Source organism: Oncorhynchus keta, chromosome 33 (assembly GCF_023373465.1).
Source record: "Oncorhynchus keta strain PuntledgeMale-10-30-2019 chromosome 33, Oket_V2, whole genome shotgun sequence".
Lineage (NCBI taxonomy): Eukaryota > Metazoa > Chordata > Actinopteri > Salmoniformes > Salmonidae > Oncorhynchus > Oncorhynchus keta.
Window position 1 is genome coordinate 22,923,190 of NC_068453.1, and position 20,316 is coordinate 22,943,505.

Here is a 20,316-nt window from a genome sequence, read left to right on the forward strand (position 1 = left end):
TGAAAAACAACAATTTTCATGCTTTATGTTGTACGTTTTGGTACATAGAAGTACAAATGTGTGTAGATTATCACAGCAATACAACGTTCCAGTATAAAAGACACATTTATAATTGCCCTCCCAAGATCCATTAATACGTTGTCTTCCAAAACGGTTGTGCAACACCGTTGTCTCAACAACCCTCGTTGTGGCATGAGTAGTGTGTGTATGAACATGTCACAACCTCACTTCCAAGAATGGATTCATTTGTTTGTATACATTTCTTGGGATTTGTGTTCCCATGGTCTGTTATGTGGGTATTGTGGTGGGAACTAGTATTGTGGAGGTGGGTGAAAAGACACTGGTCTTTGATAAGGCTGTCTGCCCTGGAGATATGTGGGAGAGAGATGCTCTCCACTGGCTGGTGAGGTGTTCAGCCACAACCTTGGGGGAGGTGGGGGTACTTCTGGTTGGAACAGGGGGGGCATCCTTGGCCTTATTGCCCTCAGATCCATGGTGTGACCTGGGACAACTCCCTCTGAGGGCCAAATCGCAAGAGTCCTTACCCTCACATGGCTTCTACAGAAATAGAAAACTATAAATGTAATGGTGACTGCCAGAAAGAGACAGCAGACCACTAGCAGAGCTGTCAACACACTGGCCATCCAATGATAGGGGCCTGTCTGTCGCACTGATGCACCAGTGGGATCCGAGGCTGGGACGGTGTTGATAGAAGTGGGATATGGAGTACTGGGGGAAAGAGTGGGACTAGAGGCTATAGTTGTGGCAGTAGTTGGGCTGGAGAAACAGTCACGTCTGAAGCTCACAGGGCCTACCTTGCTGATGGGGAACTCTGGGAGCATTGCCTGGCTGAACGCAGGGCTAATCTGTCTGGCCTCTGAACTAATTTCCTCCCACATGCGCCAGACCTGACCCACAGGGCACCGTCCCTCGTCACCATCACCCCCCACCTGGCATAGGGTGAAGTTGTACCAAGACACAATAGTGGATCCAGGTGCCAGGGACAGCACGGCAAGGTGGTGGCTGCCAGAGTCATTGAAGAAGCGGGACAGCTTGTCCAGGAGAAGCTCCACCCTGTGGCGCTGGCTGAGGAGGGAGTAAAGGCTCCGGTGAGCTATGAGGCTAAAGCTGTGGCAGGGCTCCGCATGGCTGCGGTGGAGGTCCAAGGTGAGGGGGAGCCAGGCAGCCAGGCCCTGATTGTCCCGAGCAGCCAGCAGCAGCTGCTGAGGGGCAAACTGCAGGTCCACTTCCAGAGGGACACCATGCAGCTCAAGTCCATCCAAGGCCACCCAGGACCCTAGAGTCACAGGAGGGCCATCTATGAACGTCAGCTCCAGGGAGAGGGACTCTGCTGCCCCATCCTCTGGATCCAGAAAGGTCATTGATGGTATTGTGTAGTGGAAAGGGAAGCCGACTGTGGCTTCCAGAAGTGGGATGGACTGCAACACTTTGGGAGGGAGATTGGAGGGCCCTGGAATAACATCAGTACATATTTAGAAAGACTGTTACATCATGCCAAAGTTCATACAGAGAGGAAGTTATGCATGAGAAATGTGATGTGAAAGTTAGTGGTACACTAACCTGAGGAGGCAGCTGAAGGAGACGTGGGTGCAGAAGATACTCTAAGTACTCCAGTTGGAGCAAGGCCCAAAGACACCTCTCGCATCTCAACTGGACCTGATGAGACACTTGAAGTTGCATCATACTCTCTCCAGCCGGTGCTGAGAATCAGTAGGGAGGTCAAAGGGCAGTAACCTGTGATTGGACACACTGTGATTGCTCTGCCCATGCTTGTGATACCTTGAGTCCTGGGCAGTGATTGGTGCATTAATGACACAGCTGACCTGTTTGTGGCACTGAGGACAGATGCTGGAATGCTGGAGGTTTGCGTGGTTACTGAGATGCTGGGTAGACATTGGGAAGAGTGAAGGGATGAGAACGATGTAGCAGTTACAAGCTGATTGGTCTTGGAGAGAAACTGCAAAGAGACGTATTCGGAATTTTTATCTGTTTTGGCAGCTGTTTGTGGACGATCCTTGTGTGACTCTAAGGAAAACTGCCTTGAGGTGTCCGTTTGGATGTAAACTGGATCAGAGTAGTGGTCTCTTATCTCTAAATCACTGAACTTTGATGGGAGCAGAGTCTGTTCTTTCTCTGCACTCTGTGACATGAAATCTAGAGAATCAGTGGGAAAAGTCTGAGTGGAGTTACCCAGCGTGTTCTCCTGGGCTATGGACTGGATATACTGAGGGTAAGAGGGATCCTCCTGGGCTATGAACTGGGTATACTGAGGGTAAGAGGGATCCAGACTCTGCAACAGAAGGAGGGAGGATTCTGTGTATAGTCTTTGAACAGCAGACAGTTCTATTGGCCAGAGCTGGCCGTGAGCTGTTGTCCCCAGGATCTCTACAGTTGCCTGTGGAATACTATATGAACTGTCAAAGTTGGATTCAAAGTCAGCCGTTGTTCGCGTCATCATGAATAACACTGAATCTACGTATAATTCCGCCCTTGGTACTGAGGTTATTTCAGAGTACAGTTCACTTGTGGCTGGAGCAGCTAATGGTATTTGAGTCAAGGAAGGCTCCAGAGTCATGTTGCTCTCTATTTGCCAGGATTGCTTAGCTGATATTGGCGATAGGAGAGGTACCTGTGATGGTGAGGCTATGGATTGTGCACCAGTATGCTGTGTCTTTTGGCTGAGGTCAATTGTCTGCGATCCTGGCCTGTCACCCAGTGGTCCTGCAGTTATCTGAACACTGTGGGTTTTAGGTCTATGGTCATCTGCTAAAACAGTCACAAGCGGACCACTGTGAGTCAAAGGCACTCGGGGCAGGTCCTCGTACAGATAAAGAGGTGAGGAAACGTATGTTGTTACAGGAGTTTTGTCAAAGGCTAACTGCCTACCATTTACTCTACTGAATGTCGATGTTAATGGTTTAGGTCAACCTGTTGAGGCGTGCTTACTAATCTCCCATTTTCAGATTGTGAAACTGTGGTCACTGACCTCTCTAGATTGAATGGCAACAATGTGGTATGCGATATGGTCTTCTCCAGTTCTAACTTTAAGAACATGGCCAATGAAGGTAAGTTTGGTGTGAGTGTTGAACCCTCCAAAGGTGATGCAGACTTGGTCCTTGATTTCTCAAGAGAAGAGAGCATAAATGTTTGCCTCTGCTGTTCTGTAAGTGAAGACATGGTCAGAGACCGCTCGTGTATAAACTGTCGAGATTTGGTCGCTGGTTGCGTCAGCTTAGAGCCAAGCCAGATGGAGAGGTGACTCTTTGTCAGATCCTGGCCTGGGACAGTCAGGAGTTGATGGAGATGAGGCGTGGATGTGTCGGACAAGTGAGTTTCAGGCTCTTTCATAGTCTCTGTGATGCCCGTGTTGTTCCCTAGGAAAAATATATAGAGATACAGGTCCTTTCAATTATCTATTTTTGTGTCCGTCTTTAAATGTCCTTCAACATGACATAGCAAACAAAAAGTACATTCCCCAACTTACTCCCCTCCCTCTGCCCTTTTGACCTTCTGATTGGATGGGATAGATAGGAGTTTCTACATACGCACACTTGTCCAAATCTTCTCAGATCGTAAAGGGCAAGTCAATGAGGAGGGTTGGAGAGTAAGTTAGTCACAGATGTAAGAATAAGACTTACCAAACAAGTCTAGGCTATACTTTGACTGCCCGCTTTCCAAAGTAGAGGTGGGTAGAAGAGCTGGGCCAGTATCCTCAGCTAGCCTTGATGCAGTCAGGGATCCATGGCCCTTTGAAAGGGGGCATGGAGATTGAGGAGTGCCCTTTGATTGTTTAGTGATGTTGTCCAGTAACCCTGTAGAGAGAATGCTTTCAAGTCTAGGGGTCTCTGATACTAATGAAGGGTAAATACTGTGGAGGCGAAGGGTTTCCAATAATATTGGAGCAGGCCAAGGGGTCTCAAGTAACGTCCTAGAGTAGATACTTTGGGACGCCGATATACTTTTCATAGACAAAATAATGGAGGACTGTTTTGGCACTCCCACAGTACTAAGCAAAGACAAGTGAGAAGCTGGAACAATGGAGCTCAAGTGGGAGTCTGCATAAATGGGGTCAGTCCTCTCTGGACGCTCCAGGTTTATTGAAGTAAGCACAGAGTCTGGTCCCACTAGTTTCCCCATAGTTGTCCTCTTCACCATAGTCTTCTGTGCAGATTGGCTTAGCTGTGCTCTTGTGTCTCCAGGTGGGTCTAATGTTAGCTGGGAGGGCTCCATTATAAATGTACGTCTACTGTGCTCTTTTGTCCATGGTGGTGCAGTTTGGACTAGTGTCAGTGGTAGATATCTTTGACTGATGGTGCTCTGGTCTAAAAGGTTTATGGTTGGTGTACTTTGTGAAGTCGATGGGTTCATTGTTCTTCCACTAGAATCATACTCTGACAACAAAGTTGGGCTCCTGCTTATAAAGGCTAAATAGACAGTGTTGTGAAGAGCTGAGGCAAATGTTGTTACGCTGTGGGTGTGTGTGTCTATGGAAACGTGTCTGTGTTCTCTGAATGGTAATGTGTATGTTTGCTGTGTCGGAAAACATTTTGCTGAAGATGTCACGATTAGCTGTGAGTGGATTGATTCTCTGGACATACTAACAGTTGATACCATCTCAGTTTTGGTGGCCGTGTGAAATGTATGCCTCTTCAGTGATTGTGTGAAACACTCTGGGAGGAGTAGGGTTGGTTTGAGAGGCATGGACAACAAATCGTCTCTCGTGCCAGATGGGGGTGATTGCAAAACACCCTCACAAGCAACAGATGATGTTAGAGGGTAACTTGAGGCCTGTGTTAGTTCTAGGTTTGGGGCCCCAGTGTGTCTCTCCAGGATGGCTGTGGGGTATGACATCATCAAACTAGTAGAAGGCTCTGGAGCAGGTATGTGTGAAAGCTTCAGTCTGACTGACTCTGGCACCTGTGTTGGTGGTGGGAGAACTACAGTTGGGGTTGCTGTATGATGCAGAGGTTGCAGGCCCCTCCTGATCCTAGGAAGCAACCCCTTGCAGAGAACCCTCCACCCTAGTATGGGGACTCCCAACATGGTGGTCAGCCGACCTGAGGCAGTGCTATGCTCCAAAATCCGGGCTAAGTCTGATAACTGCTCCCCCACCCCACAACCGACCGGCCACAAGAGCTCTGCAGCCTGCCCTCTTCCCAAGGTCCCTTGCCCCTTTCCCTGGGTAGTGTCAGCAGTCAGGGGATCCTGCCTGCACACCCTGGTTTTCTCTCTCTGCAGTGCAGTGGGGCCCCTCAATGAGAGGAGGTGGACGGAGCCAGGAGTCATTCGCAGATAGTCAGCCATTGTGCTGGTCAGCTGTACACGTTGGTCTGCGTCCAAACTGCCAGGGTCCACCTGAAGCATTAGATCAGCCCAGATGACATTCTCCCCCACAGGGCAGACGAGACCAGCCCTATCAGACACACCACCAACCAGGATTAGGGTCAAAAGTATTATTCAATTCGGTTAGTTTATAAAGTGAATTTAAATACCTACATTTCCTAAATTGGAAATTAACAAATTCATAAATTGAACAGATCAACTTTATTTAAAGCTGGAATCCTTTTATTTACATATAAATTAATTATATATACACCTATTGAATCTTGAAGATTATAACTTATAAGTGCCTAATGAGCTTAGTTCAACTGTCATACCTCATCAGAACTCAAAATACAAACATGTTTTACTCTGTTTGTAAACAATATAAATGTAAACAAACTCTGAATAGCCTTAAAACATGGTTTAAACTCTCATGTTTATATAATGGATGGTCATTCCTTGCATCTATAGCTCTGTCTATGAATTTGAGTGGTTACATTTCTCCAGGCCCATCCCTCAGCTTTTTACCCAAACACAGGCGGGGTGACCGAATTCATGTTTTTAATTTAATCAATCAATACATACAATGCACATGATGAATATAAAATGATCAATGTCCTCTTACTTTATGTGTGTAGAGAGTAGGCTCCCCTCTCCCACTGTTCTATTAAGGACATGAAGATGAAAGTAGGTAATGGATACACAGTGACCTGCGACGGACACTTTAAGAGGGTACTGCCCACAATCTTCCCTCAGAGCCAAGCCAAATAGCTTGCCAGTCTTCTCGGTGAACGCCAACCACCTTGGTATTGCATCATCATTGGCCAAAGAGACCTGAAGGAGTGGATGAACTTTCATTCAGTAACCCTTTTCCTCCATGAGTTACTTAATTATTCTGCCAGGCCTATATGGCCATATTCCATTGTAGTGTAGTCCAGAACTCCCCAGCCAAATGAGTAAACAATGTCCCCACTTGCGTGTTTGAAACAAACATTCGCTACCAAGCTATTGATATATCAGCCTCTAGTTGACATTATTAATGGCCTTGGATTTAAATGGCAACTTTCAGTACAGTCAGCTCACCTGATAGTGCTGTAAAGGTCCCCGGATGGCTGGCAGGGGGAGTGGAAAGTAGAAAGCTGTCCCAGCTTGGACTGTGCAGTTTGGGAGGCCCTGCTGCTGTCCCACTGGAGGACAAGAGTGTGGTTTCACCAAGCCCTGGGACGTTGACACACATCTCAGCAGCATCAAGATACAGAGAGGGGAGAAAAGTTCCAAAAGCATGGACTCCACTTCCTCTGTACATTCGTATCCAATAAGGAACAACACCCGTTGCGCCAGGTATCCGCTTGGAGGGTGAATACACCGTATCATGTCCCTTGGTCTCCCCTCTCACATTTCCCCCAGTCATCCAAACCGACAAATAAACACATATTCCAATTGAACTTGTGCGAGGATCCTCAGGCTTATGAATACATCTGGTCCAGAAGAATGCAGTAATCAAGGTCCAGGAGAGCAGTGGAATGTTCCTAGCAGAAAGCACCAGTTGAACATGATCCTTCAAGCCGACCTCCGCATTGATGTCATACCATGTCCTTATGTGTCCAATTACTAGGCTGCCTGGTTACTAGGAAACCAGAAATGCTACCAGGCAGGGACCCTCCAAAGGCTTCTATGACACATTCAAGGTTGGCTGAACACATTGCTTTCTATAGTTGTACAAATTCAGGGTTCCACTTTACTATCATATAGAAAATAATAGAAAATAGCCTTACATTATGACTGTAACTCAAGTTATGTAGTCTATCTATAGGAAATGCACCTGTCAGCTCATTTATGTAGACAAAACCCTGTAGCAACATGCACAAGATACAGCAACATCAAAAAGCAGCCCCATCCACCCCTATTCTTCAGCCATGTCCTATTTCACCCCCCTCTTACAGTTGTGATGGATAGAGAGGGGGATGTTGACAAACCCAGGGGGTGACATCAACGAGAGACTTTCGAAAAAAGAAACTATCACTGGGTTTCTCAATGCCGCTAGGCTTTAGTTGCCCTTATTCAGCTCCACTGTGAAAGAATGTGGTCAGGACAACAGTGGTCAGTTGTTGCTCAAAGTCTCTCAACATTTCCCTTTTGACTTTTTCTTTACTTATGAAGTTGAGTAACAGAGCGTTACTTAGCTTAGATTTTAACTGACCCAGTTTCCCTGCAGTGAAAGAATGTTTGGCTTGAGTTGCAAGCTGACCCTTGCCAAAGTGACCACCTGGTCCTGCTGGGTTTGGGTTTATGCTGTGGGGTCACACCTGAACTAACTTGTATTGGGATCCACCATGTCTGAGCAGGGTGTCTCTTCAGATAGCTACCTGGATATGGGCCAGGCAGTTTAATGGTTAACATGAGGAAATTGGCGCACTGGAATCCCAGACCATAATGATTCCTTATAAGGGATGTAACTGATGATGACAGAATACAGCCCAGTGTAGTAGTGCAAAGCTAAAATAAATCAGTAAATCATAAATTCCACTAATATATTTTTCACAGTGTGGTCAACACATGGTTTTACTACAATTGTTTTTGCATTTTAGTCCACATGAGTTTACTGTAATGATCAATTATTAACTTGTTATGTTATGTTGACAACACTAATAAACTCCTAGGACTAGAGGGAGGAGTTAGAATATATTCTCAAAGTACATTTGGTTTTTCCTCTGAGAGGATAAAAAAAATTGCACATTGAGGTAAGTTTAAACAGTTCTTACCATCTTTGTTTTGCCATATTGATTGTACTTGGGAGTACACTTTGGTATGTCTCAATGCTGAAACATCAATCAAAGAAGTGTCTACTGAACTTGAAGAGAAATACTACAAAGTATATAAAACCAATGAAATATGTGATGCAGTATCTATTGAATATTGGAACATTAAAATAGGACTACATTTATATTAAAATGTTACACTGTACTTGCATAATTGACTGACATTTAGAAATAAAATAACATTTTAAGGGTGTACTGTTCTGTCTTTGATCTGTTTTATGAAAATATTGCAAAAACATGTTACAGAATTGTATAAGATCCATTTATTTACTTAATATGATTGTCTCATATTTTCCATATATGAAACCACAATGAATTTGAATGCATAATTTTTTATTTTATAATTTTTCTATTTCACCTTTATTTAACCAGGTAGGCTAGTTGAGAACAAGTTCTCATTTACAACTGCGACCTGGCCAAGATAAAGCAAAGCAGTGTGAACAGACAACACAGAGTTACACATGGAATAAACAAACATACAGTCAATAATACAATTGAGAGAGTCTATATACAGTGTGTGCAAATGAGGTAGGATAAGGGGAGTGAGGTAATAAATAGGCCATAGTGGCAAAATTATTACAGTATGGCAAATTAAACACTGGGGGGATAGATGTGCAGAAGATGAGTGTGCAAGTAGCGGTACTGGGGTGCAAAGGAGCAAAATAAATAACAATATGGTGATGAAGTAGTTGGATGGGCTATTTACAGATTGGCTATGTACAGGTGCTATGTCTGTGAGCTGCTCTGACAGCTGGTGCTTAAAGCTAGTGAGGGAGGTAAGAGTCTCCAGCTTCCAATTGGTTGATTCGGACACTTTCCAAGTGTGAAACTCGGGTATCATCTTTCTACAAGTTTCCAAGTTTGACATTTCTGAGTGTCCTAGTTCTGACATGCAGCATAACTATTTTGTAACTATACAGTGAATATATTACCATTTTCTTATGTGTATGACCATCCACAAATTTCCATCCACCTATAGTATGTGGTTCCGGTGTAATGCCTTTGCAAAGAGATTTGTTTTGTATGGGATGCGTGTGTGTGTGTGATTGTATGTTTGTGTGAGTGAGTCAGTCAGCATGTTAATGGAACGAACTGACTGACTGAATGCAAATCTGCTCTCTCTTTACTGGTTGCCTTGGTGACTTCTTGGGCTAAAGTGAAGTTGAAGATTTATTGTAAAATCTCTGACCACAAATCCCTCTGAGCTTTACCCTTATTTGGGTTTCACGTTCATTTCTCCCATATGTTTCATGTGGAGAAGACTTTCCTGAGGAGTGGACTCCTTTCTCTGTTGTTCTAAATGCGGGTGTTATGCAAATTAGGTTGGAGTTCACCCTAACAGTACGTTTATACTGGACATTACTTTGAGAAATCAAACAACCGGAAATCAGTCATTTCCAATGGGAGGAAGAGACACAAGGAGACATTGTCAGAGGTTGTCGAGGTTGCCGAGGCGGCAGCGTAGCCTAGTGGTTAGAGCGTTGGACTAGTAACCGGAAGGTTGCGAGTTCAAACCCCCGAGCTGACAAGGTCTGTCGTTCTGCCCCTGAACAGGCAATTAACCCACTGTTCCCAGGCCATCATTGAAAATAAGAATATGTTCTTAACTGACTTGCCTGGTTAAATAAAGGTAAAATTTGAAAAAAAAAATATGCGACAAATTGCAGAAGTGATTATTTTTCAAAGGACCCTCCTTAACCCTCCTATTATGCAGATCAATTTGACCCCTAAAATACTAGTTAACCTCTCTTTATCTCCATGTCTCCTTGTCCTCGTTTTGCGTCATGAATCTAACTCATGAATCTAACTTCAAAATGGGGACACACTGATGTGTTGTGGAATGTCTGTGTAGATTTTGTATACAAACATGTTGTGGGTCATTTTGACCCAGAGGCTTTCATGTGTATAGATATTTCCACAGGTCCAAAATCAACAAGTGTCTGGTGTATAAACTCCCTATGCTTCTTTGAGACCTGTTTCAAAGTCACCGAGATCTCTTCCAGCCATTGTAGCCAAAATAATGGGCAACTGGGCATTTTTATACATGACCCTAAGCATGATGGGATATGAATTGCTTAATTAACTCAGGAACCACATCTGTGTGGAAGCAACTGCTTTCAATATACTTTGTATCCCTCATTTACCCGAGTGTTTCCTGAATATCGGCAGTTACCCATCATTCTGAGCTTTGGCTTGTTTCATTGCACGAAGCAGTCGGGCGCCCTCTGGCGTCCTCTGGTCCAACCAGGACATCTAGGGCAGTCGCATCCCAGTTCTGAACAGTCACCTGCACGATAACCCTGTAAGCCAGTGCCAGATGGGAGCACACCAGCATGTAATGATTATGAAAATGCTTGACTCAATCATTCATCCACTTTAATGTTTTGGAATGGCACAACGTTTACACAAAGGCTAAACGGTTGGCATTTTTAGATGTATATGTTTATTGATATATGAATGCATAACTCAATTACAGAAGAGTAGATTCTGCCGATTATACTGCATTCAACAGAACACTAAATCACTATATCACCATGGAAATAAATCCAGGTGCTGAACATATAAATAGTTTCACCAAAACTCCATATAACATTACGTAAACAAACAGATGGAACAGCCTCAATATGTACATAAGCCACTCCACTGGTTTTCATCCTCAACTATTATGCAGAGTGATTTTTAAAAAGGGCAAGTTCACTATTTAACAACTTAATGTTCAATGGTTCATCACCTTGAAAGTAGACCGGGCCAGGAAAACCTGGAATCTATGGTTCCGTTTTCTTTAAGCAGCCACTACAAACTTAAGCTAATTTTAAACACCGCTAACTACAAATCAAAGGGAGTGGTCAATTATGCAATTGTTCTAAACGCAATAGCCAAATCACACAAAATAAATCCAATATTATTGGTTTCACATTAGCATAAGGTAATTTAGCTATTTATTTATTTTTTTTTTACATTTCATGGCTGCCCCATATCACTTCCATTGATTGTCAGCTAGTGGGGGCTCAAGTCAGCTTGTTAGTTTGTAGTGTCTGTTTAAAGAAAACTGAAGCACAGATTACAGTGTCTCCTGGCCCATAGACTACTTAAAGGATGAGGAATTGTCAAGCTGTAAATTACTGAACTTCCCCTTGAACTGGGAAACAAGGCTTTAAAGTGTTGAGGATATGATAAATTAGTTTGGTACTGGGTGTACTTCCTGCATCTCCACTAATGCCACTATTACAAAAGCTCTACCAAGAAAAGCATATTGTAAATACACACTACAACTTTCAATGATTTTTCTTCATGTGATAGTTCAGGTGTGAACTGCGTTTGTAAGTATTCGGGCAACGAAGACATGAATATGGCCTCTCCCCTGAATGAACTAGCAAATGTTTTTTTAAGCAAGTTCTCCGGATAAAACCCCTCCCACATTCATTACAAGTGTAGGGACGCTCTCCCCTATGCCCACGCATGTGGACCACTAAATGGCTCGACTTAAAAAAACGTTTGTCACACTCTTTGCATTGGTAAGGTCTCTCCCCAGTGTGAAAGCGCTGGTGTACCTGCAGATCACCTCCTGATGGAAACGCCTTCCCACACACAGAGCACATGTAGGGTCTCTCCCCTGTGTGGAGCCTTATGTGCACAGTGAGATTACCTTTCTGAGTGAAACATTTCCCACAGTAGGAGCAGGAAAAGGGACGATAATTCATATGAGTGCGCATGTGATCCTTGAGGCGACGGTTTGTTACGAAGGACTTTCCACATTGGTGACAATGGTGTGTTCTCGGAAGTTGCAATCCTTTCTTCTTTGGAAGGTGCGACGATGGCCTCAGATCCGACCTCTTGTGGGCTTCCACGTGGTGCACTAGACTGGGCAAGTTGCTGAAGGTCATTCCACATTTGTGACAGTCGAGCGTTTGGACGACACTGTGACTTTTTTCGTGGGCGTCCAGTTGATTCGATTCGGGAAAGCTCCTTGCACAGTGACGACACTGGAATGGATATTGTGGTGATGTCTTAAAACTCTTCCCGCTCTGTGGACAGATGGACATGGATTCGTTGTGTGGACACTGGTGTCTCAATTTCTCACGAAGAGAACCAAACTCTCTCCAGCACTTGGAACAGCTAAAGGCAGTGCCCACACATTGCATCCTCTTATGGTTTGACAGACTTGTAAAGAATTTGAATCTATTCCCGCAGTTGGAGCACTTGTATGGATTATCCCCACAGTGAATTTGCTGGTGTTGGACAAGTTGAGACTGATAATTAAAGCACTTCCCACACTGAGGACACTGGTGGAAAATGTTAATGTGTGATGAACTGGAAGTAGATGGGGCACACTCATTTGAAGCTGAAGAAAGGGGAGTCAACACCTGAAACGACACCCCTGCAACTGGGTCTGTGGAAAAATGAATAAAAACATTGACGTTTCCCCATTGCCCCACAATGGTCAGCTGCAGCTTTCCAAAGGGTAAATGTACTTGACTAAAAGTTTGTGAGGTCTCACCTGTATCACCACCTTGCATGACACTGGTAGGAGAAAGACCAGAACCAGCCCTGTGAAAGGCACAAAACAGAAATGCAAATTGATGACCATTACTAAGTCAAGTGGTAAAGTTGTTTGATGCACTAGCCAAGGTAGAAAACAACAAAAATGTATAAATTAATTCTCACATACAGGGTCTCAAAGTATTTACACCACTTGACTTATTCCACATTTTGTTGTTACAGCCTGAATTTAAAATGGATGAAATAAAAACAATTCTCACCCATCTACACACAATAATACCCCATAATGACAAAGCGAAAACATGTTTTCAGAAATGTTTGCAAATGTATTAAATGATATACAGAAATAATTAATTTACATAAGTATTCACACCCCTGAGTCAATACTTTGTAGAAGCACCTTTAGCACTGATTACAGCTGTAAGTCAAAACTGTAACTCAGCCAACCCGGAACATTCACGGTCTTCTTGGTAAGCAACTTCAGTGTGGATTTTGTCTTGTGTTTTAGGTTATTGTCCTGCATCTCCCAGTGTCAGGTGGAAAGCAGACTGAACTAGGTTTTCCTCTAGAATTTTTCCTGTACTTAGCTGCATTCTGTTTACTACATAACGATTACAAGCATACCTATAACATGATGCAGCTACCAGTATGCTTGAAAATATTGAGACTGGTACTGAGTAAGTATTATTTTAGTGCCTTGTATATTTATTTCACCTTTATTTAATTAGGCAAGTCAGTTAAGAACAAATTCTCATTTACAATGACAGCCTACTTGTAAAGCCCCCCCAGCCAAACCCTTCCCTAACCCGGATGACGTTGGGCCAATTGTGCGCCGTCCTATAGGACTCTCCCGACCACGGCCGATTGTGATACAGCCTGGGATCGAATCCGGGTCTCTAGTGACGCATCTAGCACTGCGATGCATTGCCTTAAACTGCTGCGCCATTCGGGAGGCCAAGCATGTTTTGGAATATTTGTTATTCTGTACGGGCTTCCTTCTTTTCACTCTGTCAATCAGGTTAGTATTGTAGAGTAACTACAATGTTGTTGTCCATCCCCAGTTTTCTCCTATCACAGCCATTAAACTCTATAACCGTTTTATATTCACCATTGGCCTCATGGTGAAATCCCTGAGCAGTTTTCTTCCTCTCCAGCAACTGAGTGGACGCCTGTATCTTTGTAGTGACTGGGTGTATTGATACACGATCCAAAGTATAATTAGTAACTTCACCATGCTCAAAGGGCTATTCAATGTCTGTCTTTTTATTTATTTATTTGGAACCATCTTTGTGAAGCATTGGAAAACCTCCCTGGTCTTTGTGGTTGAATTTGTGTTTGAAATTCACTGAGGGAACAAACAAATAATTGTATGTGTGGGGTACAGAGATGAGGTAGTCCATTCAACTTCTTATGTGACTTGTTAAGAAAATATTTACTCCTCAACTTATTTAGGCTTGCCATAAAAAAGGGGTTAAATACATAATGACTTTTCAGCTTTTAATTTGTAAACATTTCTAAAAACACAATTTCAAGTCGATATTGTGGGGTATTGTGTGTAGGCCAGTGACAAAACATCTCAATTGAATACATTTTAAATTCATGCTATAACATCTACATTTGGAAAAAGTCAAAGGGTGTGAATACTTTCTGAAGGCACTGTACCTTTTCTGTGCTGACTCGTCCTCTACATCTATGTCATCTTCATTCGCTTCATCACAGGTTTCATCGCAGCCTATAATATCTCTTGTGCTCCCCATTGCCACTAAATGTTCTGTCCTCATAGCCACACCAGTGTCCAGATTGGTACGGTTTAACTGGTCAGGGAAGGCATCGGATTCAATATCTGATTCCTGAGGAATGTCAGAGGAGGAAACTGCACAGACAAAAACAAATACGTTAAAAATAAATGTCATATCTGCCAGGCTGTTCTGAATACTTATCTCATATCCATCATTTACATTTTAATCTATCAAATTGTTTATTATTTGGCTAATCCATCCAAGTTTAAATCCCTTTAAAATAAACGAGAAATGTAAGGAACATGGTGAGAGGAACTTCCTGCACATAAATCAGATTATGATCCTCAGATGCTGTTGAACCATCAATAAACCTTCTGACCATGTGGTGCTATAATTATGTGTAAAAAAAAAGAGAGTAATTTTCTATGAACTTACTGTTTGTGTACAATGTTCTGCATTGTTTGTAATTCTGGAGCAGAAACTGGAGATCTTCTGAGTGAGAGAAAGACTGCAGGCATTCATCCAGGCCAGAGGAGCCAGCACTCAGCAACAATGCAGTCTAGGGAAAAGAGGGACACAAATAAAATGCCAAAATAGATTCCAGGCCAACTACAGTTATTCATTTGAATGCCGTTCTCTCAAGACTGTCTCACGAAAGTGATTCTGCACCTGCTTAAAGTCTGGTAGTGTAAGCAGCTCTTCCAACCTAGTGAGGAAGTCACAGACCAGTTCCTGAAGTGCTTTGTCAAAATCAGGTCTGAATTCCTCAAGGAACACCACCTGAGAAGATGGAGAGTCCGTGAGATAATGCAAAAGGAAAATGGTTAGCCTACTTAATGATTGGTTGGGAGACCCTGCATGATCCTACTTTGGGTGCCAAGTCTTTTCTTCTCTCTTGCCAGGGTCTACTAGTTATGACTTATCATACAACAAAATGCAATTTTTCAAGGACATTATTACGAGCTTCTCCCTGACTGTACCATCGATCCAGTCAAGCCATATGGCAGAGACTGCCTTTCCAAACTGCCTCAACTATCTGAAGCAGACTAGACACCATTCACTTTCCATTTTGATTATTAGTTGTGCCGGTTTGTTTTGCTTTTGAAGCGTTTCGAGACTCTATTTTGTAATGAGAAGTGCTATATAAGAACAATACATTATTATTAAGTTGAGTCAGGCTAAAGAAAATGTTAAAGTAAAACAGGTTCAAGACAAGCTTGACATGAACAGCTACTTACTTGAACGAAGTGTTCACGCTCAACTGGGTCTGTAATCAAGCTTTGGGTGAGCTTGGCGAAGTTAGCTTCAGGTGATTCCATGCCTGCATCATAGGACTGTAAAACAATGTGAAAAACACACCGAAACCGGATGGTCATTTTTAGACTTGTTGTTAAAGGGGGTGACAAATGGCACACAAGTGTCCATACCAACACACTTAAGCTCTTGATTTAAATGTGGCTGAATTATCAGGGTGTTAATTCTCATGTAAGTGTCCAGCAGGGGAAAGAAAAGTTCAAATCTTGGCATTGTACTATGACATTTGATTTACCAACCTGAACCTGTGCAAGTTGAGAAGACTTTATAGAATAAAGGAGGGTTTGGAGGCTGACAGGGTGCTCAGCAGAAAATCGCCCCAAAGTTACCTGCAAGAAAAGTGGTGATGGAGTCTGATACTTTGCATAAAACTATTCTCTGTACTTCACCAATTGAAGCGATCCCGTATGAAAGATTAGACAGAATTTCTTACCCTTGCTCTCAGCCCCAAAATAAGGAGGGTCCTCTGTCTGTCAGTCATAAGTTCTGGGACAGTTTGTGTTACCACGGTCACAAACTCCTCTAATTTTCCATAGTGCTTAATGGCCCTCTGTTGTGATACCTGCCACATAAATGCAGACATCAGTCGTAGAGGTGGAACCAAAAGGCGCAGGGAGGAGAGAGGGATGGGGGAATCTATAATGTGAAAAGCACAGTGTGTTACTGTTAGATGGCTAGCTAAATCAATTACGTTTAGCTATGCATATCTAGCTACCATTATGTCATAATAACATTGTCATAACAATCCCAGCAGACAATAGCCTGCGCCAAATTTGCATGTGGACACTCAATAACATAAAAATAGCTAGCTAGCTAGTCAATAACATATTATAAACTGGGTAGTTTTAACCCTGGTTGCTGATTGGCTGACAGCCGTGGCATATCAGACCACGGGTATGACAAAATATGTATTTTTACTGTTCTAAATACGTTGGAAACCAGTTTATAATAGCAATAAGACACCTCGGGAGTTTGTGGTATATTGCCGATATACAACGGCAATGCCTTGTATCCAGGCACTCCGCGTTGCGTCGTGTGGAAAAGCAGCCCTAAGCCGTGGTATATTGGCCATATACCACACCCCCTCGGTTTTATTGCTTAAAAATATAGAATGGCACAGCTAGCTAACGTTAGATATTCAAGAGGTTTTGCTAGAAACCGCACAATAGCTAGCTAGATAGACGGCTACTTCATTGACGTCAGGGTCGTTTTCACTCGACACCAAATGCTAGAAAACTGACCGAAACATGGAGCGAAGACCCGAATTTGTCCAATTAGAAACGCTCGTTTACATGTTCCGTTGCAAAACGTTTAGCTACGGTTTTCTATTATACGACCCTGGTCATAGCTAGCTAGCGACCTGGTTATTACGCCCACCTAGGTTAGAAAGCTAGCTAGCAAACACACAATATTGTAAATATTGCAAGTTAACACGAATACCGTATACATACCCATTATGGCCCATGTGCCAATCAATATCTTAGCTACCTTGGCTAGTGAGCGCCGCATGAGACAGTAGAAAGTAAATCTAGCTAGCTAACGTTACCACCATAAGAGGATGTGAAACCTTTGCCACCAAGTACTATTTTAACATCAGTGTCCAAAAAGTCTTCAAAATAAAAGTCATCAATTATGCTAAATGTGTAATATTTAACTATCAAGCTGTTCAATATATGTATTTATGAACTTGATTATTGCCAATACAATCTGCATTTGAGTTATTACTAACTTTATTTACATGTAACCATTAACTTAATAATTAGTTTAATGAGAGATCTAAGACATCTGTAACAAGGGCATTGTAGACTACCACGAGACATCTACATCATCATGACCATACCATTATAGACCATATCTGTCTAAAATAGTATACCTACTAATCACTTCCTCATGCTGTGATTGTGAATTGAATAGTCATAATCAATGGCAGCCTAAGATGTGTCCCTATCAAGGGAAACTATGTAAGGGTAGGGCTTACATTAGTTATATACTTACATTTTTTATTATGTGAGCCACTTGAGCTTCATGGGAGTGGAGTCATAATTCTCTGTGACATGTCAGACCGAGGGACCATAGGGAATTTGGTAATATCTGATAGTTGAAAAGGTATCCACAAATGTGTTTACCCGTGTTGTTCATGATGCCTCCATTGCTTATCACTTCGTGCCAATATAGAGCAAGACAGTCACACACTATTCAGGAAGTAAATGCTGATTGCACCCACAATTCTATGAAACTGTATGGAAGAGGGTGAATGTTTTAATAAACCGTGTGTTGTGAGTAGGGTTGCACATTTTGGGGAATATTCAGTGGTGGAAACTTTACATGGGAATTGATAGAATATTTGTATTTATTTATTTCACCTTTATTTAATATATGGTAATATATGGTAACTAATTATATGGTAATTAACGGGAATATATGGGAATTAATATTAATACCACTTAAATGTAGATGTTATTTTGCATTGGATATACAGTTGAAGTCGGAAGTTTACATACACCTTAGCCAAATATATTTAAACTCAGTTTTTCACAATTCCTGACATTTAATCCAATAAATTGGGTGAATTTTGGCTCACTCCACCTGGTGTAACAGGTTTGTAGGCCTCCTTGCTCGCACATGCTTTTTCAGTTCTGCCCACAAATGTTCTATGGGATTGAGGTCTTTGTGATGGCCACCAATACCTTGATTTTGTTGTCCTTAAGCCATTTTGCCACAACTTTGGAAGTATGCTTGGGGTCATTGTCCATTTGGAAGACACATTTGCGACCAAGCTTTAACTTCCTGACTGATGTCTTGAGATGTTGCTTCAATATATCCACATAATTTCCCTGCCTCATGATGCCATCTATTTTGTGAAGTGCACCAGTCCCTGCTGCAGCAAAGCACCCCCACAACATGATGCTGCCACCCCCGTGCTTCACGGTTGGAGTGGTGTTCTTCTGCTTGCAAGCCTCCCCCTTTTTCCTCCAAACATACAGATGGTCATTATAGCCAAACAGTTCTATTTTTGTTTCATCAGACCAGAGAACATTTCTCCAAAAAGTATGATCTTTGTCCCCATGTGCAGTTGCAAACTGTAGTCTGGCTTTTTCTTTTTTTTTTCTCGTTCAAATATTTTTTTATTAAACACACACAAGAATGGTGTATAGGTATAAAAGTGTACAAGTATACAATTGTTATCTAAACATAAGAGAGCAGACAGGAACAACAACACCCAAAGTTCTGGGTACAAAACACAACATACAAAACAAGGACAGGTAGAAAGAGGATAGATATCACCCCCCCCCCTTGCTGTTGTTCTGGGATTGATTTGCACTTTTCGCACCAAAGTACATTCATCTCCAGGAGACAGAACACGTATCCTTCCTGAGCGGTATGACGGCTGCGTGGTCCCATGGTGTTTATACTTGCGTACTATTGTTTGTACAGATGAACGTGGTACCTACAGGCGTTTGGAAATTGCTCCCAAGGATGAACCAGATTTATATATTTGTTCCTGAGGTCTTGGCTGATTTGTTTTGATTTTCCCATGATGTCAAGCAAAGAGGCACTGAGTTTGAAGGTAGGCCTTGAAATACATCCACAGGTACACCTCCAATTGACTCAAATGATGTCAATTCGCCTATCAGAAGCTTCTAAAGCCATGACATAATTTCCTGGTATTTTCCAAGCTGTTTAAAGGCACAGTCAACTTAGTGTATGTAAACTTCTGACCCACTGGTATTGTGAAACAGTGAATTACAAATTAAATAATCGGTCTGTAAACATTTTTGGGAAAAATTACTTGAATTACTTGAATGATCCCCAATGATCCTTCGCATCTACCAAAAACATTTTCAACATACATCTGTAAAATGATAGTCTAGAAACTAAAGCTTTGGTTGTCTTCCTCTCAGGCTTCCATGTCTTCTCCCTGGACATCCTCAATGTCCACCTCTTGAACATCAGACTGAGGCCTCATCTTCACTGTCACTTTCCAACTCTGTTGAGGATGGCTCGTTGTCAGGCTCACAATGCCAAAACTTTGCACAGATGGCCAATTTTTCAACCCTTGTATTGGTCAGCCTGTTGCGTGCTTTGGTGTGTGTGTTCCCAAACAAGGACTAGTTGTGCTCTGAGGCGGCTGATGTTGGTGGGATTTGGAGGATGATGGCGGCAACAGGGGAAAGAGCCTCAGATCCAAAGTCTCTTCCACCAGGTGGCTGATGAGATATGTTGGCACGACTGCTATATTGTATCTCCATCCCAAAGCCCTTGCTTGGAAGTGTACTTTGCCAGGCTGCCAAGAACCTTGCCCTCATCCAGGCCAAGGAGGCGAGACAAAGTAGTAATGACACCATAGGCCTTGTTGATCTCTGCACCAGACAAGATGTTCTTGCCAGCATAATTGGTGTCCAACATGTACACTGCAGCGTGTATGTGCTTCAGGCAAAAGTCTTCACGTTTTTTTTATGTATTTCAGAACTGCAGTTTCCTCTGCTTGGAGCAAAAGTGAAGTGGGAAGGACAGTACGGACTACTTCTCTTACATCTGCAAGCAGAGTCTGAACATCAAACAGGATGGCATTGTCTCCCTCAATCCGTGCAATGGCTACT

At 42.7% G+C, this 20,316-nt stretch overlaps 2 protein-coding genes across 4 annotated transcripts; both read right to left on the reverse strand.

The window, feature by feature from the left end:
- Positions 1-10: 10 nt before the first annotated feature.
- Positions 11-2,596, reverse strand: LOC118366414 (dystroglycan 1-like). Its single transcript, XM_035749060.2, has 2 exons — positions 1,582-2,596; positions 11-1,471 (listed from the first exon to the last, which is right to left on the reverse strand). Exons 1-2 carry the CDS (start codon positions 2,594-2,596, stop codon positions 312-314), a joined length of 2,175 nt encoding a protein of 724 aa, XP_035604953.1. The 3' UTR covers positions 11-311.
- Positions 2,597-10,582: 7,986 nt separating this feature from the next.
- On the reverse strand, positions 10,583-17,731 carry LOC118366418 (zinc finger protein ZFMSA12A-like). Of its 3 annotated transcripts, none has more exons than XM_052492503.1 (9): positions 17,711-17,731; positions 16,149-16,351; positions 15,955-16,044; positions 15,640-15,735; positions 15,071-15,181; positions 14,837-14,960; positions 14,325-14,535; positions 12,661-12,710; positions 10,583-12,552 (listed from the first exon to the last, which is right to left on the reverse strand). In XM_052492503.1, the coding sequence occupies exons 2-9, from the start codon at positions 16,296-16,298 to the stop codon at positions 11,438-11,440; spliced, it is 1,947 nt and encodes a 648-aa protein (XP_052348463.1). In that variant the 5' UTR covers positions 16,299-16,351; positions 17,711-17,731; the 3' UTR covers positions 10,583-11,437. The 3 variants fall into 3 exon arrangements, with proteins under 3 accessions (XP_052348463.1, XP_035604959.2, XP_035604960.2); XM_035749066.2 differs by lacking the exon at positions 17,711-17,731 and adding an exon at positions 17,167-17,332; XM_035749067.2 differs by lacking the exon at positions 17,711-17,731 and adding an exon at positions 17,167-17,302 and having other exon boundaries at positions 16,149-16,277.
- Between the last annotated feature and the right edge of the window lie 2,585 nt (positions 17,732-20,316).